This window comes from Corvus hawaiiensis, chromosome 5 (genome assembly GCF_020740725.1).
Source record: "Corvus hawaiiensis isolate bCorHaw1 chromosome 5, bCorHaw1.pri.cur, whole genome shotgun sequence".
Taxonomy (NCBI): domain Eukaryota; kingdom Metazoa; phylum Chordata; class Aves; order Passeriformes; family Corvidae; genus Corvus; species Corvus hawaiiensis.
Genome location: NC_063217.1, coordinates 59,027,655 through 59,051,853, shown reverse-complemented (window position 1 = coordinate 59,051,853; position 24,199 = coordinate 59,027,655). Strand labels below are relative to the sequence as shown.

The window sequence follows — 24,199 nt, the reverse complement described above, 5'->3', positions numbered from 1 at the left end:
ACCCTGAGCGTGCTGCTAAACCCAGAGCTGGAATTGCAGGCTAAGAAACCTGTGGGAAAAGGTTTGTTGTGCGCAGATGAAGTTGGTTATGCAATTTCTGCTGGGCTCTGGTCCTGACCACGGTTTGTAGACACACTCGGAAAGCAGCAATACCTGTCCTTTACTCTGGGCGTTTCTTGGCACAATTATAAAAACAAACTACTCCTGCAACTGCTTTCAACCAGGAATTAACCAAGCATTCAGCAGGCAAAAAACATTTATCCAAGATCCCTTCAACTTTTCTCTGCAACTGTGTATGGCTAAGGTTTCTACCAACACTGCAACATTACGTTCCTCGTAATTTTCTGGTTTAAAGCACAGCTTGTGTCAAAGTACTTGGCAGATACTAGGAGAAGGGTTTATACTTGATTGTTTTCTTATTCCAGATAACCTCTGTGTGAATCTCGAGTCTGAGCTATCTCCATGAAGATTAAATAAACTTCGTATCAGTTCTTTCAGGCTGATTTTTCAGGCTATCTTTTTCAGAACAAAAGATAATGGAAAAAAATATTCTCTAGACTTTCCACAACAGCTGAGTTTTCTCCAGGAAAAAGAAATGGTTTGCTTTCACCCAGAGTTCCTAGCAGTTTTCCACCTGCCCCCCTTCAAAAGTTGTATAAGTGTATCAGACACACTTGTATAAGTGTGTCTGATAAATCAGTGTTTCTCCAAAGAAAGCTTTCTGTCACCTGTTGACTCATCCCTCCTGTCTGTTTCCAAAATCAGCAGACTGCAGCTTTTCTCACCTGTTTCTATTCACTGATCAGGGATACAAGTTTCCCCTTTTTCAGTCATTGTCTTTGTAAGACGTATTGCAAATGAAGGAAAATATCTCCCCTAAGTAAAATGCAAACAAAACAAATCACTAAAATAAACTCTTTGTACTCTTCAGCTCATCATAAGCTCAGAAATGCAGTAGTGAGCTCCTTGCCTTAAAAACCTATCAGGAAAAGCTTCCTACAGGTGATCATCATTCCAAATGGTATTTAAGCTGTATATAATTTTTGAAGAACCATTCATATCTACCTGTGCATTGGATGAGAATGGAGTTCTCCAGAGAAGAAGCTTGTGATTTAAACACTTCACAGAAATGCAAATCCAACCAAAAACAAATGAAGGTGTGCAGGCAGCCTGCATGCTGTTGTTACTTAATTCTGAACTCCTGAAAAGGCTACAGACTTCAGGCATCACTGGTAAAGCACAGGCTGTGGGTATATTATGTTTAAGTCGCCTCTCACCTGCTTATAGACCTACCTGTATCTGGACATGTTGACAAGAAGGATATTTCAATGAAAAGAAAAAAATCAGAAGTTTCAAGCATAAAACAACATTATTTCCAGATAAGGTGCAGATACTGATACATTGCCAAAAAATTACCCACAACATCTACAGCAGGGCCTGTAGAAGAACAATGGGTATCTCTTTGCTCACCACTAACAGTGCTGGCCATACCTGAGTGTTGGTTCAGGAAGGGGAATGCAGCATCCCTTAACTCCAGAAAAAAAATAGAACATGACATTATACTAATAAAGGTATGATCATTCATTAAGTTTGTGGGACAAATGCCAGAAGCTTATGGCATTGTGAAACAATTAATCAAGCACAGAGTACCAATGAAGAAGGAACACATACCAAGCAATAGTAAAATCATTAGAACAAAGACATGGTCAGTAAGCTTTCCTGAAATATATTTGCTGTAAAGTAAAACATGTATTTGTTTATACACAGAAATAGGTCAAACTCATGCCCTTACCACGCTGTTCAAAACATCTCATTGCAGTGCACTGCATCAGGTTTTTAAACAGACACACCCCCTTACCTTCACTGTTCGAGTCACTGCTGTCCTTTAATTAAAATGTGTTCTCCCAGCTCTGTTGACAAGAAATCCATCTTACCGCTGCCATTTATTGCCACTGATGAGTCCTTCACATTTGGAGGTGAAAAGGGTCCAATGGATATTGTGTTTCCCGGCCTGAGGGAGCCCTGGGTGGCCTTTTCATTTGCAAAGGGCACTTCTGCACCAGGTCAGAAGGCGAGGACTGTGCTCCATAAAGGCTCTGCTGCCCCAGCCCCGTAAATAATCCCTGACCCCTGAGCCCTGCCAGCCCCTCTGGCTCTCAGCACCCTTCTGCCTTGCATTTCCCTGCTACCACTACAGAGAGATACCACTACAGAGAACTCTGCACACCTGCAGAGTTTCTTGTGTTCTGGCAATCCCAAAACCTGCACAAACCTGCCAAGGGCTTGATTCTCATGTCTTTCCCTACCAGTAGGCAAGGAACTGGCCACACTACAAATACGTGTGTTGGTGCTGTAAAGCAAAGGCTACAGCCATAATGCTCAGGGTTTCAAGGTTTCCACGTATTTGGAGGAGTTGGTTAATCCCATCCTCAAAGTCCTGCCTCCAAAGTTGAGTTGGAAAGTGAGCAAAACTCAGAAACCCATCCAGGCAAGCACACACAAAAACCAGTTCAACAAGGTAAATGAAGCTGCGAGCAATGACGAGTCTGAAGAAGGCTGAGACAGCAAAACTCTCTGTTAACCCTGATTCAGCAAAGCACTTCCCTGTAGAGTTGTTTTATTGCACCTCCTTAACCTTAGCACTTTCCAGAACCAAAGCTGACTGCCAGAAGCACATCCCTGCTGGACAAATCCTGGAAAGCACTTGGATTTCACTGGGTCTAACCCACACAGTGTACCTACAGTGAGGCTAAAGGAGCTGCAGGGCAAAGGAAAGAAATAGCTGAGTACAACACTGAAAAAAAGGGGGTAGGGAAGAATACAACCAAAAGGATATGTTGACTTTAACAAGGAAGACTAACTTGAGTACAGTCCGTTATGCAAGTAATTGCTCTACAGATGGTAAGAATCAAACTTTTCTGAGAGGAAAACAACCTTTCATCTTTCAATATCTAAATTGAAGAAAACTGATTTTAAAAAGAAGCCACCTTCTCACAGGAACCAGACTGTACTAGAGGCTACGCCCTACTAGCTTTTGGCAGCCAACAGGAGAAATTTCCATCATCTTACTTGGCATTACTCATTAATCACTCAGAATGCCTTAAAATGTTCCATAATGCCTATGAACTTTCACAAGTTAAGGTTCATTCCTTGCAGGTATATTGCCAAAAAAAAATCAAAAGAAGTAAGATGTACTTTGGAAAGTGATAGCAGGTGGTATGAGGGTAGAGCACACTGGCAGCTGTAAAGATCTAAATGAGAAACAAATGGAAACTGCATAAAAATCGTCCTGTGGGGGGAGGGTGGGCAGGGATAGAATAATACATTTGGCAAGTTATATGTGTGTAAAACCCTCATTGTCCAAACTTCCAAAGAATTGTACCTGCAAGCATTGTACCCTAAGCACTACATCTGCATGAGGGTCTCACTGAGAACCTGTGTCCAGCACTGATCATTTCCCAATAGATTCAAGTTACAAGAGGAATCAATTGTTTGATAAAAGACAGTATGTTAGATTTAAAATTCCTCCCACTCAGTGATTATGATTCTTGTATTGAGGGGGGGATTATTTTGTTTAAACCATCTCAACATTGGTCACAGCACCTTGGAAGCCAAGACTGCAACAAATTAATTCCTAGTTATTACCACTGTTCTGTATGTCTATAAATTCCATTATGAAGGCTTGATTTGGGTCAGCTTCTCTAGAAGGGAAAAACCAGATATTCAACATCTCTCTTACAAAAGTGCAGCACATTGTACTTGATAGATGCCACCCAAGCTTTGCTTTAACAGTCAAAAAGACCAACCCAAAACATGCTTCCTTGGAGTCAACAGTGGGAAAAAGGGAAAGTCAAGCAAGCAAACATGAAAACTCTTCAGTTTCCAAAGCAGCAAGTCATTCCAGTAATTGTTACAGTGAATAAAAAATGAAATCTAAACATTTGTTTCCTCCATTGATGTGTGTCTGTGGGTGAACACTGCATTTAGGTTTGTGTGTGTGTTACATGGGAAATCTCCGTTTCAAATTAACTCTCCAAAATAATTTTGAACTGCAGAATTGAGATAAACAATACTCTCCCCCAGCACTCCCACAGAGATTTTCAGAGTTGTGTGAATTCCTAGATTCTCCCTAGCAGTCTAAATCATCATTCAGTTATGATTACGTTCAGTGAAATACTACACAACAGGAAGGTTAGATGGAACCTAAAGAACAGATTGCTTACCCGAGGCAGCAAATCATTTTAATTTTTGATGTTCACTAGGTTGACAGCTTTTTCCACACACAGTTCCCAATACTGGTAGGCTAAGGCACAATCTCTGCATCAAACACACAGTTCAAGAAAAGCTGAGGTCAGGAAAAGCTTGTAAATGCTAAGAATTCTCCTGTAAACACTTCTGTTGGTTTCAGACAGACTTCTTAGAGCCACACACATTCATTAGTAGATCAAAATGAATGTTTGCAGAATTTTGCTTTAACTGTCAAGAAACAACAAAATAGATTTAGTAATTGCCTGTCTGGAACTGCAAGGCAGTGGAAGCTGCCATGTGACGTTGGCTCTCTTGGCAGGTTTTTCAAAGGACAAGTAGCTGCCAAAGCCAGCATCTCTGCTGAGATCTTCAGCATTCCACACAGGGAACTCAGCTGCAACTGGATGAGGGGCACTGGCCCAAGATCTTCAGGTACATGCTACACACAGAGCCTGGAATGTCCAACTGGCAGTCACTGCAGTGTTCCTAAACATACAAGCCTAAGACATGGATCATACGTAGCTAAGAAAGGGAGAACCAAGAGATCCATTTTTCCCTTCTCCCAGCCATGATGCTGCATTTCAGGTCAGCTCTTAAAGAGAACTTCAGGCTTGGCCAAGAGCATGACAAACCAGGCTACCGCTACTGGCTCCAGGATATTTTGTTCAATTTTAAGAATAAATGTGCTGTTAGGGCCCTCCCTTTAGGCAACCAACTAGGCCTCTGATGAATGTCAACATTCATGAAAAGGGGAGAAGGGAAAAAACAAACATTAAAAAGACAGCTATAGATTAAAAGGTAACACTGGATAAAAATCCAAAGCAGCAGTGTTCAGGAAGCAAGGATGAAATAGAAGGGGGAAGATCTTGTAGCAATTAAGCTCCTCATGTCACTGTAAGGGCAGTTCCACCTAGCAGGGCCCTCAGACACAGCTAAGTTTCAGCCACTACACAACTGGCACCATTTTGGCTCATCACAGTAAATTAAAAAAAAAAAAATTCCCCTTGCTTTGGTCCATGCAAGGGAAGTGAACTCACACTTCTACAATGCTGCTCACTCACTACATCCAACACCTATTTCTCGCTATCCTGTCTGCCCCAAACTAGTCTTTGGTTCACAGAAAAGTAGGCAAAGAAAGCATGTTCAGAACTAATGGCATCAAAATTATAGTCATGCGGCCTGGCCTGGCCCATGGGTGTCCTTTGCAACAAAAATGTGTTCTACAAAGACTTTGGAAGAAAAGAGTGAGCAAGCTTTGATTTATTAAGTGCAAGATCCCCTCAGCAGAAGCAAAAAAGTCTCTAACAGGAAGAGATAGGACAGAAAATGTTTACATTTCAATTTGTGACATTAATTTGCAGCATGTCACACTCCAGAGGGAGCAAAATGGTTTCTGGCAGGGGTCCAGGCTACAGAAGTTTTATGTGAAACCTCATGAACTGACCCACTTAGGGCACCTGATAAGAAACAGGAGCACAGATGCCTTGATAATTAGATGAAGAAGCTGACCTCTAGGTTATGGCTTTAAACACCAGGTGAGGGACCATCAGACAGGCATTCTGCAAGCCACAGAAAGAGAGGTTTCCTCAGCCAAAGCACGGACCTCACATTGTAATGACACAGGCGGATGGAGATGCACGCGCGCATGTGACTGAACAGGGTGTGGGGGAAGCCTGCTCTGCTGCCAACTCATCTTAACACAGCTAGAAAGCATGTGAGCAGCCAGCAGTAAAATCTTGATTTCACTAAACAACTTACAAGTTTGGCAAATGCTTTCGATGGGGCCAGGTTTTTCAACCACACTGAGGCCTCATGGATTTGCAGTTGTGTGGGCATTATTAACCTGACATATTTCCCCAAGTTACAAATGCTTTTGCAACGAAGTTGTGTTTCAGTTCCTGGGAAAGTTACTGAAGAAATCCTCCTGGGGGCTATCACAAGATAAATGAAACAGGTGATTGGGAAAAGCCATCACGGATTCACCAAGGGCAAATCGTGCTTGACAGAGCTGATCACCTTCTGTGGCAAAGGAAGTGCTTGGTTCAAGTGGGGCAGGCGGTGCACAGTGTTTACCTGGATTCTCCAGGGATTTCCATATGGTTTCCCACAAGCCTCCTCCTCGGGAAAAGGACACATTATGGACAGACACATGGTCTGTGCAGTGGTGAGGAACTGGCTGGCAGGGAGCACCCAGGGGGTGCCGGCAAACAGCTCCTCTTCAGGCTGGTGACCTGTCACAAGCAGGGTCCCCCAGGGATCGATACTGGGCCCAACACTGTTTAATATCCTCACAGGTGATCTGGGTGATGGGACCAAGGGCACCCTAATGAGGTTTGCCAAATGGCAAACAAGCACTTCAGATGGGAGACTCACCCTGCAGGAAGATCTGGACAGGCTGGAAGAGTGGGTATTATGGGTAACTTGGGCTAACGTGAACCTTATGAAGCTCAACAAAGACAAGTGTAAGGTCACAGAAGCTGCTTGAAAGACCAAGGCAAGAGCTAGATAGAGGATGTTTTTAAATAAACATTTCACTTTGACTAGACCCTTCATAAGGGCTTTGTTAGAATTATGATTGCTCGGCACAATTCCCTCTTGGATTCCTCTCCTCGATGAGCTGATTCATGCACAGTGAGTGAGGTAACTTTATGTTCCAGAGGAAGCGGAAGATTTTGAAATGCCCTTTGTGGAACTCACCTCTTTCCATTCACCTCTTTCAGCTATGCTGAGCTCCTTTGGGCTTGAAGGTGAATTTTTACAAAAACTAACTGACTGGAATGTAACATCATCTTCCTCTCCACATACATAATATGAAAAATTTCTCATGTCAGGTGCTGATTTGTGTTCTTACCTAGGGCCAAGAACACTGGCATATCTCAACAAATTAAGTGAATGAGACAACTGGACAACATGACACAGACTGCACAATAAATTGTACTAGGGAAGCCAGGAGGTCTTGAATGATAAGGTACCTACGTGTTTCCCTTGGTTGCACTTGTTTTCTGCCCAGTTCTGTAACCTTGGAGTGCAAAAGAAGGTTATTGTATCTCTAGAAGCCTCTGATATCATGTCCAGATTCAGAACACAAATTCTGAAAACTGCATTATCCCCATGTGCTATAAACCATCAAGTCACTTGTCACACACGAGACATGTAAATAATGTCTCTCTCACAAGAGGGTATGAAAAAGAGAAAGAAAAAAGATAAAGTGATTTGGGGGTGAAGAAGGAAAGTGTTGTTGAGGTAAATAAGGCAACCCTCCCTACTAGTACACCCATGTGGCTGGACACACAAATCCCACTTAGGCACATGTTTCTGCTGAATCCTGCCCTGAGATAATGCTCATTTCTAAAGCGACCATCAACATGCCAGGGCTACACATCACTAGACAAGGAGTTTATATCCGAAGTCATGGGACCACAAGGCCCAAGACAAGTAGCCTGGGCTGCTGGGAGCACAAAGCAGTCACGGTAAGGACTTATCACAGCAGACAGAATTGCTGAATGCTTACAGCAATACAGGGATTTGAAACAAACAAAACAAAATTTAAGCTCTGCTAGGAAAAAAATGCAGCTGTGCATGAAAAAGCAGGTCACAGAAAGGGGATGAATGCAAAATAATTATCATATGAATGGACAACCTAGCAGGGCTCACATAACTCCTGCCTAAATCTAACCTTGTTGTCTAGTGCTTCATGATTCCCTGAGAAAAGCAAGGCAGGTAGCTGTGCTTCAGGAATTATTTCCATCATGGGACTGGGTAACATGAGCAGATTGTGCTGGTGGGAAGACTGGCAGTGCTCTAGGAACACTACCATTGAGGAAATGCCTCCTGATAACCACTCACTCTCCTGTTATCTGTAGCATCAGCATGATAATCTTTTCATAGCAGAACTGGGAATTCTGCCTTTGTGTCATTATACCAACAGCCAGCTGTAGGAGGAACCAGGCAGTGTCACCTCTGCTTCAGAGCATTCAACACCTTGAATAAAGACATTGAGGGGATAAATGGACTTGACCTTACTTTATAATTTCATTTAGTGTAAATGAACATTTTTCTCCTGGATCCATCAAGGGGACCCAGACCAGCTATTTTAATTACCAGGTCACAGTTCTTTGAGACATTCCTTGTTAGAAGAACTAACTTTAAAAAAGCCTTGTCACATGCTAAGACTGTACTGAACACTGCAGAATCTAAAGACAGATTTGAACAGAGGAAACCCACAACTGTGGGGACCATGCCCTATGGGCTGTCTTCCTTCTCTATCCTGCACTAGGCTACACACAGGAGATACAAGGAAATGCAATGAAAGTTCTGCTGCACTCCCCAGCACTTGACCACTCCAGGCCAGGGTATTTTTAAACCCACAAATATTTGGCATGAGAAAATTTATTTCCTTGACAAGTGCCAAAGGAGCTGTGGAGAAACTGAGCCTATTCTACAGTGTATAGCCAAGAACTCTCTTGCTTTATCCTCTAACCCTGTCCAGCTTCCAAAAGGCTACTGCAGGCTTGGCTCAGCACATCAAATTTGCCTTACCCACCTCAAGGAAACAGAGAATTGTTATACATCAAATGCTCAGCACACTCCAATTGCAGTGGGCTTGGCCTGAAAGCTTAACAATGTTAGAGGTGGAACCAAAATCAAGCTCCTTTACTGAAGCTTTGAGTTCCACATCTGACAAGACTTCAAGGAAAGAACAGTAACTTGAGGGCATTTTAATGGGATATCCCAGTGTAACTGTTGTTGAGGACAGTGCAGAAATATCCAATCTGGCTTTAAAGATAGCAGAGAAGGCAAAATAGACCATACAAAGCCACTTGTTACTGAATACCAGGCTGCTTCTGTAACCAAGTTAACTTGTTTAGAGATAATAACTTGGTTTGGGAATCTGGCTATTGTACTGAAGTCACAGTCAGAGCCCTACCAGAGAAAATTTTTGACTATGGAGGTCATCACAGTCCCACAAGGAAGATGAAATCCATTTCCTAGAACCCACTTGAGGAAATTAGCAATTAAATCTGCTCCCAGCCCAATGATTTATCCTTCAAGTCACATTCGCTTAGCCAGCAAGATCTTTCCAGCACGTCATTAAAACAAAACCAACTGCCCTTTTCCTAACGTCTCATTAGGAAGAAAAGTTCCCCACAGAGCCTGCTGGGCTGGCCAACACAAAACACTAGGAATTAAGCCCAAGAAGTAATGTTCAAATTGAGGTCTGAATGGCAGCCACAGGATGTGGTGTTCTGCCTTTTTTTTTTTTGTTTGTTTCTTTAACCAAAGCAGCAGTGGAAATTCAGTCACCACATCCACAGCAATACAAGACTTTCCATGATGGCTACTACCAATTTTATGAGAAGCTGACACGAATTGGATGGACCAAGATGTGTATCTGCAAGAGATCTATATAGGCCAAAATTTCAGACAGAAATGGTCATTTTCATCCTAGCTCTCTCCATGGGACAGGTTGGTGTGAAACATCCCACTCCACAAATTCTCCTGTAAAACACACCAATGCCCAGAAGATGTAATAGATTGACCCTTGTCAAGTATAACACCTTCATCAGTCAACACTCCACTGGACAAGTCACTTGAAATTGAACGGGAACTCCGGAAGGAATTTTCCAAGATGGAATCCAGAATTTTTGTTTACCTCCAATTCCAACTCAGTGGCTGTGCTCCAGTTTGCAGCAAACACTACTCAGAACCACGTGCCATGGGAACTTGTTATCTCATGTATTTGTAAGTCTGCTCTTCGTTGTCTTTTCAGTATATGCAATAAAGCATTTATTTGTATCAGCCACTTTTTGTCAGCATTTTCTGTCCTAGTGTTGAGTTGGCCTTTTCTTCTCTGCTGGCTCGTTCATTCATTTATTTGCCACTTTGCCCAGCCAGGAGAATATCATTCACTCAATGAATATTTGGTGAATGAATGCTCTTAATATTCAGAGTCCTTGCTGTCCTCTCAAAGCTGCTCAAATGCTGAGTAACATTTCCCTGAGTTTACCCCTGAGACCAACTGCACAGAACAGACTCTCCACTTCAGCTGCACCAACATTCACAAGCCACTTGATGTTTGCCCCAAGTAATGATTTGCCTAACAGTGGATGTCACAAATTCAAACTTCCATCCAGATAATAGTTTAGTTTTAGAAGGACCTCAGTTGTAAGGAAAGAGGCTGCTCAGAAGTATTCAAGGAACAACAGTAATGAGCCCTCCAAACAGTTTCCAAGGAGCAACTGGAATTCTTCCTTTGTTGCCCTTCTCTTGTGGGCAAAGACCAGCAAGTAAAACAAAGATATGATAAACTACTAACAGCACGGGCTGCTTATGTGGCAAAGTGTTTGTGCTTCTGTCAGCTAATTCTGGCTGGAAAAACAAAAGGATCCTTTCTCTCTTGGGTTAACACACAGGGTCAGCTCTTTAATTAGAACTATAATGGATTATATATCAGTTTTTTCCCTAGTCTGGTAAACTTCCTGCTAAAAATCAGATACCTATATAAAGGAAAATCCCTTTCAGCTGGAGCATGTCCTGGATGCTTACTCAGTAAGGCATCACAGCTCTAAAAAAAAAAAAAAAAAAGCCTCTCAAGATCTTTTTCCCCTGCAAATCATATAGTCAGCATAGTAAGAAAGCACACAGCAATTTTCCTCCCAAGGAAATAGGTTTCTTAATAATTTTACTTCTCATTTCTTCAAAGGGGGCATAAAGATTTTAAGTAACCTAATTCTTTGGAGAAAAAGATGAGGAAAAGATGAGCATTGGTGCATATTTCCAACCAGATTTTCCACAGAAAACAAGTTTAAGCCATCACACTGCATAAGCACATCCATGTTTTGGTAATGAGTTTTGAGCTGTGGGGTCTATTTCAACCAAACTGACCACATCAGGTGTCACAGAGGGGAAGTTCCACCAGAACAGACAACCTTCCAGTGTCGTCAGCAAGTGTCAGACTAGTGAGCATTCAGTCTTCATTTGATACTCTATTCCTCAGTGTTGAGACAAAAACCCAAAGAAATTCAGAGCACTTCTCTAAAGAGGCCAATGCCACCTTTTATCATACATACACCATTTCTTAGGAACACCTGAATGCTTTGTGTGTGTGCATGTGTTTCTTTTTTTGTGTGTGTCTCTGCTTTTTTTGTTTGTGTGTGTCCTTTTTCTGAGAAAGGTTAGCTCAAGTTAGTTATCTGCTGCTTTTCTGTGTGTCCATTGTTGAAAGGAAATTGGGTATAACATACCATACCATAGGATCATCATCATATCTGTGAGGACAAGCAGCAAATCCTGGAATCTTTTGCTGACTTGTGTTTCCCATAAGCTGTAATCTGATGCAAACTGTTTGTGCTGTACTTGGCTTCGTGCAGCACATTATAAAAAATCTGTTTCTGTTTCTACATTGCTTGCCATGTACCTGAAAACATTTAAAAGAAGAATTTAACTGCCTTAACCGTACTGTCTGGTTACCATAACACTTCTTTTGTTTCTAAAACCCAGACATGCCCAAACCCTCTGAACTCACTATTTATGTTAAAGCAGCAGCAGCAGTGTATTAACTAGCTGTGTTTACTTACTTTGCCTGCTGACAACTGTTGTCCCGAAAATCTTCTGTCTTCAGTTTATAGCTCCTTCATATAGGTATACTGCCGACATGGCTAATCAATTTGTCTCTGCTTCTATCTACACAGAATTAATTTTCCTTCCTCAAACTATGCTGCTCTGAAAAATGCACAGTTTTGCCATGATGCTGAAGGAAATACAAAACACAGTATTACTGTCAAGTGACACGTGAAAAAGGCAAGACATTAATGGTCTCAGTTTTGGGACACTGGAACACTGTGGGCTACTATTTTGAAGAGTGAAACCCTTGAATAATAACCAGCCTCTGAACTTATTTTCACCACTTCAATGCAGAATGCTGTTAAATTATACCCTTCCTGACAGCACAAGTCAAGAGCTTCAGTTCTGGCAAGCATTGCTGGGACAGGAATATTGCTCAAGCCCTCGAATGGCTACTCGAGGCTGATGGTATTTATTCACCATCCAAGGCTCCCACAGAGCTTAAAGTGAAAATTTTCTATCAGAATAGTTTTGACTGCTTATAGTATCACTAAACCTCTGAGCTACTTAGAATCTGATATCCTGCCTCCAACCTCAAACCTGGTTGCTGTAGGCAGAGTAGGTTACATTGTTGTCAGATCATGGCTGTAGCAGTGCAAACACCACCCAAAAAAGTGATATGGTCTCAATGCCCAGGTGTGCTGAAAAACAAGGAGGGAGGGAAAATAAACTCTTCCTTTCACCATAGTAGAGAAACGCTCCAGAAAGGAGCCCACAGTTCTGCCAGATTTTTCAAACAGATACTGAAGAACAGAAAGACACAAAATTTGAAATGTGCACAGCCTTCATGTCTTAAGGGCAGCAACCACAAGGAATGATGCCATGTAAGGCCAAGACAAATCAGTCACAATTACATAAAAAAACCCAGACCCACTGACCAGTGTACATTAGGTATATTTTTATTTACAGAGTAGAGATGCCTAATCAATTATAAGGTTAGACACCCAATAATTCAGCTTTTTTTGTGTGTAAAAGTATATAAATATATACATGAAATTCTATGAAGTAAACATTATTAACTGTGATACAGTTAACATTCACTACTACCCTTATGCTAACAGGCATCTTTTAGAGCTTAAATGCTGATTTCAAGATACCCTCTATAAAATAGCTGTAATTGTACTAGAAGGGCAAAAAATTCTGTGCCATGAACAAGCTTTCAAAATAGACTAGTAAAATGTCTTTGTAATAAAGTTTGTCAGGATAAAAATACTGCTTCATCCCTCCCACTTGCCCACCCTGTAAGAAACAAATACCCCAAAACAGTTGCAGAACTGCAGGAAGTACTATAGGATTACTTTTTTCTTCCCCTTTACTTTTCTTTTTAAATTAAAATATTTTTATTTCAGTATTTTATGACATAATAAGGAAGCTGCAAAAAAAAAAGCAGCTTTATTAAATATTGTTATACAAAAATCTCACATGTGTATCCATGGGGCTGAGTACAACAGTGGTATTTTATGAGCTATCCCTTTCCCTTAGAACTATACACCTTATTTGGAATGATGGAGAGACTTTATAGAAAAGACACTGGACAGCAACTGGAGAAAGGGATTAGAAAACTACTGGCAGGACAAATAAAATGCTCAAGAGCCTCTCAACCTCCTTGATTCCATATTTTAAATGCACTTCTGCTTCAGTATTTTATTTGTCTCTCTGTTGTTCTTCGTGTTGGAGATGATTCAGGACATAAAGGACAACTTGATAGCAGAAAATGTACTGATCCTGCAAAGAAAAGGAAATTACAGAACACGTGAAAAACGTCTGCACCACCTAAGTGCTCTCACTTGCACTTCACAGTTCCGTAGCACTCGATTTTAATACTAATTACTCTATTAAATAATAAAACCAACAACAACAACAACTCCCAAAGAGAACAAAAAAACCCAAACAACAAAAAACCCAAACAAACAAAAAGGCCACAGTGGAAAAATATGCAACCTCAACTTAAAGCAAATACAGACACTGATCTGCCACTAAAGATATATTTCATATGGGATGTTTATCCTTCTTTCACACCAAAACCACCTAAAGGAGATGAGGCACTTTACAGAAGTGAAATGAAGAGAGCAAGTGAATTTCAAGGTCTTTCATCAATGCCAGCAAATAGAGAACTCAGATGACAGTGCAGCTTCTTACCTTAATCTCAGTGATAGAGGTGTGGGGGCTAATACATGTTTTGGGGTGTGAGGTGGGGATGAGACTGATAGTTTTGTGGTTTGATTTCAGGGGTTTGTTAATTATAACTTCACAATTCCTTCCCATTCAAAGAAAAAGTGCAGATTTTAACAAGACCTTGTGACGACCATCTCTAAAGTTAATTAGCTGTAGATCTAGATTATTCCTAAAAGATTTGAATTTCTGGCTGAATACCTTCCCAAAGGAGATCTCAAGACATCTCTGATAGTATCAGTGATTCACAGCAGCTACACTTAGACCTTCTCTTCAGTTTATAATGCAACTTTAAGCCCAAAAAGCTTAGCTGACTTCCTCTAATAAACACATGCTTTTGAAGATGAAAATGCACAATTATCTTTTTAAAACGCAGATCAAAACAATACAGCATGTTAAAAACGGCTTGTGTTTATAAATGTTAAACACATCCTGCTACTCATCTGATTTAATTCCTGCGACACAAATGTTACATTACAGTGCACAAAGACAATTGCTGTGTGCATCGTGAAGTTCTCTAGCACATCAGATGGTTGAGTGGACACCTGGGGAATCCAGACTCACCTCTGTCTGAACCATTCCATGTCTCTGCAGACGCATCGTGCGCACCAGGTCTGAGATGTCAAACTACCAAAACAAACAGCAAGGTAAACATTCAAAAAAAGGCAGACATGCAGAGAAAAGAAACATCCCTAGCATCAAACCAGGGAATAGAATTAGGTAATAATAACAAATAATTCACTGTAGCCTCTGTATGTCAGGTAGACATGTAGTGTCTCTGGGCAATCTGGATGTGGTCCCACATCAGACACTCCCCCCTTCCCTTGTTTTCTTTCTGTACATATGTCCTCTTGCTTACTCTAAGCTAAGTGTGCAGAAAAGAGCCCCTCAGTCCAACCTAACAAAACACTTTTTTTTTCTCAGGTCTATAAAGTTCTAGACATTCAGAGGGTGCTTAGAAACCCAATTGAGCTAAGTGTGATGTAGCTCACCTTCTCCAGAAATTCACCAAAGTTTTGCTACCCCAGGCCGCTGAAGGACATAAACAGGGAAGCTAGCACCCTCCTGTGGGTCACCCTAGAAGGCATTTCCCTGGTTGTGCTGGAAAAGTTAATTTGCATACCCCTTCCATCAACTGCCCAAGCCATCATGGCAACACCATTTTTCTCATGCCATATACCAGAAGTCCACTATGGTAGAAGATGTCCTTGCAGCATACTTCAAGTGGCACCTGGTTGCTGAGGTGACCAGCAGACAGGACACTTAAGATTCCCTGAGCTAATCCAAGAACCACTAGATATTAGAGCTCTCCCCACCTGGGATCACCAAGAAGCAAACACGGTACTGCCAACAGCATGGCACGCTCTTTAAAAGATTGCATGGATCCAGTGGAACACATTTCCTGCAGGTCAGAAGCACCACTGAGCCCATCCCCTGGGATACTCACGTCGAGGTCTCTGCTGATCAGCCCCAGAACCACATCTATACAGATGAGGGTGCCCGACCTCCCGATGCCTGCACTGCAGTGCGTGATGATGGGTCCCGACTTGTGGACGTGCCGCATGTAAGAGATGAAGGTGAGCAAATCATCTGGCTGGGAGGGGGTGTCGTGGTCAGGCCAGGCGATGAAGTTCAGGTGGGAAATGTGCCGCACTTCACCTGTCTGAGGTTTAAAAACACCAACAACATGTAGCACGTGGCAGGAATAAAAAGAAAGAAATTGAGTTCCCAAAGAAAAGTCACAGAAAAGAGGGATTTGCCCAGTGAAGATGCTTTGTAACTCAATAAAACAAGAGCTGAACTGGAAGTAGCTAGTAAGTAATTTAAATGTGTAAGGTTTACTGTCCAGACTGAGCTGATCACACAGAGGAGTCAACCAGCCAGACTGAATTATCAGTGGATTTCCTATCCGTGTATGCTTCTGTGGCCAAAGGGAGACAAAATTTAGTGTCTCGTTAGCATAATGAAATCATAACCCGGCCCAAATGCCTTCTCCTATAAAGGTCACAGAGTAGCACAAGCTGCAATGAGGAACAGCTGCCCAGTAATGATCACTGGGCAAAGAGGAGAAGCCCTGGGTTACTTCTCGATGTAGACAAAGCAAGTGAAAGCAGGCAAGTCAGAAGTATAAGGATAAATATGGCAACACTCAGAAAAAACTCTAAGCATGCAGAATTAGATTCACTCACCTGAATCTCTTCGAGCTCCAGCACTCTGATGATAAAGCCCTTCAGCTGCTGAAGTCTCACAAGAGCAAGCCGTAGTCTGTCATTGATCATGGTGGTTTTATTGAGCACATCTGGCCAGTAACGCTGACACTTTATCTTTTCTCCCTCGACCTCCTGAGTCATCATGGCAATCACAGTACAGTTTTGTTCCCAAACCATTTGCCAGAAATCTGCTACAGTAGTAGGAAGAGGTCCTTGGCATGCAATGTAAACGAACTCCTCATTCCCCACGGGCATGTGAATGAAGCTGGCATTGATGTATCCACCTTCAACACCAAGAGGGACTCTGGTGGTGTCATCTGCAATCCCCACACAACAGAAAGACCTCATGTTAGGTGTGCACATCATCTGACCTTCACACATGGTACAGATGGTGAGCCTTACACACTCACACACGCACTCATCTCCACAGATGTTTCCACATCTTGCTTTAAAAGAAATAATTCACTTAAATACTTAACTTAGGGTACTAATCAGTACTTTCAATAAAGAAAAAGATGTCTGCAGGAGAAATAGAAATCACCAGACAGGCAGGATAAGCGATTTGAACTGCAGCAGCTCTGAAAAAGTGAGGTTGAATTTTTCTCAAACAGAACTAACCTCTGTCCATTCTTACTTCTCCTCAACACCTAACAAGTAGAGTTTTATGGCAGGAAATTTACTGACAATAGTACACGTGTCTGTTTTTCCAATTCTGCATGGGTAAAACTGAAAAAACCTTGCCTGGTTCCACATGTATACATCATTTAAGACATGGGACCTGCTGAAACTACTGAAAAGTCTATGACCATCCATCCATACCTACTGCAGCACAGTAGTATATTGTTCACTGATCTTAAACTGCTTTATAAATGCTTGCTTCAGTTTTTTCCTTACTAGGAATTAGGAATCCAATCCATCTGGCCATATAGGTGGTGACAGAATATGAACAGTGAATTCCAAATGAGTTAGGACTTACAAGGAAGTATGTTTTTGTATCTGTTCTTTCTCCTGTTCTCCTTTGCTTGTCCAACCAAACACTGATCCAGAGGTTTTAACTCCTGAAGGTTCTGTAAGGAACCAATTACATGTGCATTAGGAAAGCACTGAATGGTAATAAGAGCAGTTATGTTATCAAGTCATTAACAAATAGAATCATTAAAAATCAAATCCTAATGTGGACATGCAAAATAATGTAGGAAGGCATCTTTTACACAGCCAAGAAAATGAAATAAACAAAAAAAAAACCCCAAACCAAACCCCGCCTACTAGCCAGTAAATATTTTATCTCATTCTCTCAAAAAAGAGATCACGTAGCATGGCTGACTTAAGACTTTGGAAAGACTGGTTTCACATTCAGCAGCTGGATTTCACAGCCTTTGTCTATGGCTGTTTACCTCATATTCACTTGGTAACTTACCAGAAGCAAGATTGATGTGAAAACACTTATGAACTGAATTCAAACTGATCTCATCTCTCAGCAGCTTGTGGGGGAAGGGAGAGAAATCTTTGGTGTTAAGTCTTTTCATCTCTTTTGAGCTTCCAATTAAAGAGCTGTGGTATTCAAGGCAGTGATGATGCAGCCATTCTATTTTTGTTTCATACTAGGAAAAAGGACTTTAAAGGACAGATAGTTACTCACTTCAATCTCTTTAGAAGGGACTCCCTGTTCCAGCAATCCACGCAACATTCTGATCACTGACTTCAACTTGGCTCCTGAATATTTGCCTCCAGGGAGCACATTCACAGTAGGGAGTGCAGAGATCTCTTCATTCGTCACTAGGGGGAAATCTAGCAGAAGATACAAATATAAATAAATAGCTAAAACCAGGGAAACAAGCTGTAGCTCACAGCCGGATTTGCATGTTGCTGTTCACCACTGTACTACCTGTTTTCTCTTGAATGCCCCCATACACCAGAGAGAACACACAGCTGTACTCTCAGTTTGACAGGCAAAACCAAATTAACTAGCAAAACCAGTAAGACACAAAATCAGCTCTGATGAATCCAGGAACCAAACAGAGTATTTTCCAGAACTTCCAATTTCCAAATACATTGAAACGAACTTTAAGTACATTTTAAATGTAAGTTCTTCACACAAGAACCTACAAAGATGGATGCATGCACACACATATGAATTCAGAACTCTCCACATTACAGCCTGTGACTTGATTTCAGCACTAATACTCAACATGTATATAACACATCTTACAATTATCACTTGGAAAGGCATTTTTTTGCCAATACAGCTTACCTCCCATCAGGCCTTCAGTGCTTCTCTGAAGCCCAACAAAATTAATAAACCAAGAATCTGTCTGGCATTGCAATTAGAAATGTCTTAAATCTACTTAGTCTGAAATACCACATGGATTATCCTTTTATCTTTTAATGAACGCAAAGGACCGCTGTATATGAACTTCAGGAACTGGCATTTCTAATGCTATTCCAAAAAAGTGAAGATTAGATTCTGCCAAACACATCAAACTGCAGAGAGTTCCACTCTGCCACATCGAGCAGCACTGGAAGAATGACAGTCAAGATGGAAGTATTGCCTAATCTGAGCATGGAGTAGCTGGTATGTGAAGCACATGATGTAACAATAAATATATAAGTTTGATTGTGATTAGATTGATACAGCTTTTGTCAGATAGATACTAAGGAAGGAAATATCTCAGCTGGTCCCAGCACCTGTACAACTACAGACACAACACTGCCAATACTTGTTCCTATTAACTCTCACACACCTGTCACACAAAGCTGTAGAGATCCTTTCCAGTGCATTGCTGAGCTGTTAGAATCCCCACTATACCTGTCATGACACCCTCAAAACATATCCAGGACGTCTTAAAATTCATTTCTGTCTATTTAATGTGACCCTGAAGTTTTCCACTGATTATGTTAAATGTCCTTGCCTTTATTTACACGTTCCTGGCTGACTGATTCAATCGGCAGCTCATCGCTTCCCCACGTGATTTCATCCTCATCTGCCTGGCTCAAGGAAGGCTGTGGAGGAGATCTACAAGAGGACAAGGTATGGAGGTAAGAAAGAACACCTAGAACCAGCACATTTGCAATCCAGTTAAAAAAAAACAAACCCCACTAGAAAGTAATTTATAGCTACAATTATTTCTGGACTGGACCCCTACCAGTGATCTCAAAAACCTAACTTTTCTTTCCCCTTTTTCTCTTCTACATCCCCAGAGGGGATCTGAAAAAGGTAACAGTGGAAAAAGAGCCAGGAATATACAAATCTAGTAATAACTACCACTGCAATTACTTTTCAGAGGCTAAGCAATTAAATAGCATCCAATAAGAGATTGGTACCACTCATACAATTCACTACACTTGAGTATCTACTTTCAATTGCAAGTTTTCTAGCTTTGTTGAAGATAGTGATGAATGTATTAAGTACTTTAGGTCATAATGTCATTGCCTGTGCCAAGTCTCAACCCCAAACTTCCCACAAGCTTAAAAGCATAAAAGCATATGCACTTTCACTGAAATTTCTCTTAGACCAAAATTATTTCACAAAGAAAAACAATATCGGGAATTTCTGAAGTTCAGAGTGGCTCAAAGGGACAGCTAATAACTCGGCCAGGCATATGCTTCATGCTTCATGGAAAAAACAGAAAGCCCCAGGCACCCAAATGGGAGCTGATGGAGCATAGCAGCTCTACATTTGAGTTGCAGTGCTTTAAAACCAGAAGATGTAACACTAATATAGCTTGTATAGATTTGAACTGAAGACAGCACTGTTTGAATATTTTCCTCACATCTAAGTACCAAGTTGTTAGCACAATGCAAATTATGTTCTTTGGAGACATCTGAACACAGTCCAGTAACCACTTATGAAAGGAACAAATAAAAGCAGGGCATAGTAAACCACATAAAGCTGACTAGTATTCAGGCAAATGACAAACTTTTAAGTAAGGAATAGACCAAGAGAAAATTCAACAAGACATTGTACAGATATTTTATTGGGTTTGTTTTGGGAGTGGTTTCTTGCTTTTTTTATTGTTGTTTTTCTCTCATAACAATATACTACACTTCAGACTTCCAGACATCACAGGTTTGCTGTCAAGCAACACTAGGAAAGAAATCTTACCTTTCTGGCACAGCTTTTACTCCACAATAGTCTTCACAACCATTTACATGTGTTGGCTAGAAGTATTTCAAAACACATTAAAGGACATAGTTACAACATTCACATACTGCAAATTTTAAACAATTAACAATTACAGGGACTACTTCTGAAGGGTACTAAGTTCAAAGCAGCACACAATGAAAGACTTTCCTCTTTTAGACATCTCATTAACCCAAAATAACAGAGGACGAGAACACTGAGCACTTGGACAGATACTCTACTGTAACAAGGCCAAAAAGCTATATTAAAATCATTCCTGACTCACAGCAGCAATAGAGTCATCTAAGTTTTCCCCAGTTGGCTTTTTTTGTTTCTAATACTTACAAACCCTTTATGAGGTAAGCTTGATAAGTGAAAACTTCTGCCTTCTGTCAAGCCACAGTTCCTGTACTGTGGATATGTAGCATAACAGGGCTCTACCTCTAAGTGACACACTCCTATTCACACCTTCCTCAACAGACAATGAAGACTCAGCACAGAGGAAGGCATTTCTACCCTTCTTCAAAGAAAAACTCTACAAAATCATTTATACTTTTTAGGCCAGTTTGCTTTTCCACTGCCATTCTCAGACAATTTTACTCCTGGCTCTCCCTGGAGCACATTGACACAGAGCCAGATTCCTGATTTGATTTTCAGCTCTACTAACTGGACAGAAAGCTGGAAGAGCCAGGATGTGCTGGATAGAGAGTTATGCTGATTTGAAACAAGAGACAAAACCTAGGCATCCAGTGACTGATGTAAAACAAGACACATGATAATGTAGAGTAAACCACATATAGATGTTATTCAAGCTAATGAACTTATCCTAGCAAAAAGCAGCAGCAGAAGAAATTTCAAATACACATTTTGGACAGTAAAGCCTACACAGCATTCATTTTCACTGTGACTGCTCCCCTTCTCTGAGCAGGAATCACTGAAATCTTTCACATTAAAAAGCTGAAGTAGCATTAACAAGGTAGTTTATTACCACCCTTTTTGAAAAGAAAGCTGATGGACTTTATATAACAGTGTAAAATAACTGTATGTTTTGTTCTCTTATATAGCTAATTTATGACAATCACATGCTATTTAAAAGTAAATATTCATACATCATTTAAAGCTACAGTGATGTTCTCATTTAAAAGACACGTATTGTTATTTCCACTAGTTCTATGTCAATAAGGAAAATAACAAATTGAAAGAGCATCTGCCAGCTTCTTGCCATCCTACCTCTGAAAAATCTTCAGGTAAAGATGACCCATCACAGTCTGTGTCCTCAGACTTATCTTCTGTCACCTTTCCATTCATCTCTACTGAACAGGAAAACCAGGAGATACAGCATAAACACACCAGAAAATGCCCAGGAGCCACCCTCTCACAGACACGAATCCTGTCCCACTTGCCTGGCACTAGACAGGGAATACAGGTGCCAGAATAACCAAGAGATATTTCTTAAGGCCCTTTGCTACCGGCGTGTTGGAAAAGAACTCTTACTGTATAGGATAATCAGACTTTAGGTTTCTTTATTTTGTAATTGGAACAGCTGCCATGATATGAGGTTGTTTGCACAGAATATCTGTGTCACAGCATAACTGATGGACAGGCTGCAGCTACTAAGTTATCATATTCCCCATGCCAGTAGTTTTTCTGCAATTCAGTTACATTTAGACCAGCAGTAGGTCCAAACCAGGATTCTGCTCACTCTTTAGATTAACAAAATGTAATTAGGACATGCCAGATAAAATCTGACTTGCATCTGTCTGCTATGGAAGCACCCTGCTGCCACACCTTACGGATTCAATTCATCTTGAGTTGCAAAACACAGCCTACAAGATATTGGAAGTACTGGAGCTCCAATGATATTCCTCAGCTGAGATCCTGGCACAGCCAGAACCTCAGTCATCCCTGACTTCTAATGCAATGACCAATGACAATAACCCAATGACCTTGAAGTCATGACCTGAAATAATTATAATTTTGGAAGGTGTATCTTGAGTTTTAGAAGGAATCTCTACAGAAGGAGCAAGCACCTTGCTTGAATTTTTGGAGCATGCATACATAGTGTGACACCACAAAGGAACTACAAATCCTACTCCTCACTACATCTCAGTCAGGAGCCAAGGAGACAGAATGAAGGAAAAGGAAGATGTACAGTCAGAAGTAGGTACTGACAAAAAGCCAGTCTTTCTAAAAGAGACAAAGCAGGTTGGCAAATTGTTTGGTTTTGAGAGATCTCAACACATTTCCAGGTTGTGCAATCTGAAATCAATGAAATGCTGAAATGCTTCAGCATGCCAACATGACTGCAGCTGCAGGACCAGGTACCTAAACAATATGAATTTCACTCAAGAGACAACTCTAATAGGAATAATTTTCCCAGATTACTTAAACCAAAATCCAGACTGATCAAACCAGAACCTCACTTTTTACATTGCATCTCAAATTCATGGTAATTGGCAACTATTTGTCTGTGTTCAACTTGGGAAACTTCCAGTCCAGACATCAAATCAATGTCAACTCTCCCTGTTAACAAATCAACTGCTTACTTGGCACCTTGTTTCAAAGTGTTTTGCTGTTAACGATGTTCTTTTTCAATGGCTCACGTTACCTGGCAGGTGATTTTCTGACACAGCCTTCTTGAGATGCAGAAGACTCTGAGCCCCTGAAGTCGCATTAATCCGATTTAAGAGGTTCTGGGCTTCCTCATCTACAACATCCAACAGATACTGGACAACTTCATTGTGGTCATCCTCATCATAATACTCATCATCTGGAACCTCTGTTCCTGAAGACAAATAGTACAAAATGACAAGTCTTCCCAGTATAGGATGGTTTGGGAGAACTAAATTAAAGGGGCAGACCCATGGCATTATTTCTAGCTGTTACCATGGCTGGCCTTCATTTCTCTCTAACACAAAATCCAATTTCTATAAATCTACTTTCAACATCAACTAACTCCTCTAAAGCAAAGCACAAGACTTGGAAATGATCTTCTAAAACTGACTGCCAGCCTAACATTTACTTATTTCAGCATAGTCAACAATACCATGATTCCCTTGGACTGGTACAATACAGACAGAATAATGCTCTTCCCATCTCACCTCCTCTTACCTGATTTGTCAACGTGTTTAGAAAAATCTGATATCTCATTGGCAAGTCCAAGGGAAGGTACATCTGCTGCTCCTGAGAGGTTCATTAGTGCTTTCGTGTGATGGATATTGTTTTCTGTATTTCCCTGAGAAGGTCCTAGGATGCCATTGCCATTGACCTGAGAAAGCAAAGAACAGTGCCCATTAACTCTTCAAGAGCCCGGCAATTTGCTGAAGCAGTAAACAACTGCTAAAAAGTTCTCCTCAGCAACAAATAAAAACCTTTATTCATACCATATTCTCATCTGAGATACCTGGGTGATGGGTGGGAAGTTTCATATGACAAGAACAAATAAAAAAAATTTAAAGCAACTAAGAAAAAAACCCACATGATGACAAAGCAGCAGCTTCTACAAGAGAATACATAGTAAAATTTAACATTATTATAACCCCTGTAAAATGTATGCAAGCTTCAGTACTTTTGGTCTCACAACACAGCATTTCTCAGAAAAAACTAAGGGAAAAAAAGAAAGAAAACCACCTAGCAAATATAATATGCAAGCATCTGCAGAAACTGGGGGCTGAATGGAGAATTTTGGATAGCCTTGCATCCTTCTCATAAGACAATTTGTCTTTCAACAAAACCATGCCAAAGAAAGAGCAGATCAATTAAAAAAACTTGCATATTTATTATGATCACTGCTTAATCATGTCAATTGACAATAGTGGGTTTACAT

At 40.9% G+C, this 24,199-nt stretch overlaps 1 protein-coding gene across 6 annotated transcripts in view; it reads right to left on the bottom strand.

The window, feature by feature from the left end:
• Positions 1 to 12,754: 12,754 nt before the first annotated feature.
• Positions 12,755 to 24,199, bottom strand: part of PTPN13 (protein tyrosine phosphatase non-receptor type 13) — a 115,711-nt gene continuing 104,266 nt past the window's right edge. For 5 of the 6 annotated variants that reach the window (XM_048303722.1, XM_048303721.1, XM_048303724.1 and 2 more), the window contains 11 exons: positions 23,485 to 23,641; positions 22,982 to 23,158; positions 21,604 to 21,686; positions 20,356 to 20,411; positions 19,163 to 19,266; positions 17,893 to 18,041; positions 17,230 to 17,320; positions 16,233 to 16,570; positions 15,491 to 15,706; positions 14,608 to 14,670; positions 12,755 to 13,596 (listed from right to left, as the gene is read on the bottom strand). In XM_048303722.1, the coding sequence (XP_048159679.1) occupies positions 13,516 to 13,596; positions 14,608 to 14,670; positions 15,491 to 15,706; positions 16,233 to 16,570; positions 17,230 to 17,320; positions 17,893 to 18,041; positions 19,163 to 19,266; positions 20,356 to 20,411; positions 21,604 to 21,686; positions 22,982 to 23,158; positions 23,485 to 23,641 (1,515 nt within the window). In that variant the 3' untranslated portion in view covers positions 12,755 to 13,515. The remainder of the gene's footprint in view (positions 13,597 to 14,607; positions 14,671 to 15,490; positions 15,707 to 16,232; positions 16,571 to 17,229; positions 17,321 to 17,892; positions 18,042 to 19,162; positions 19,267 to 20,355; positions 20,412 to 21,603; positions 21,687 to 22,981; positions 23,159 to 23,484; positions 23,642 to 24,199) is intronic. The other variant, XM_048303723.1, reaches the window with a different exon arrangement.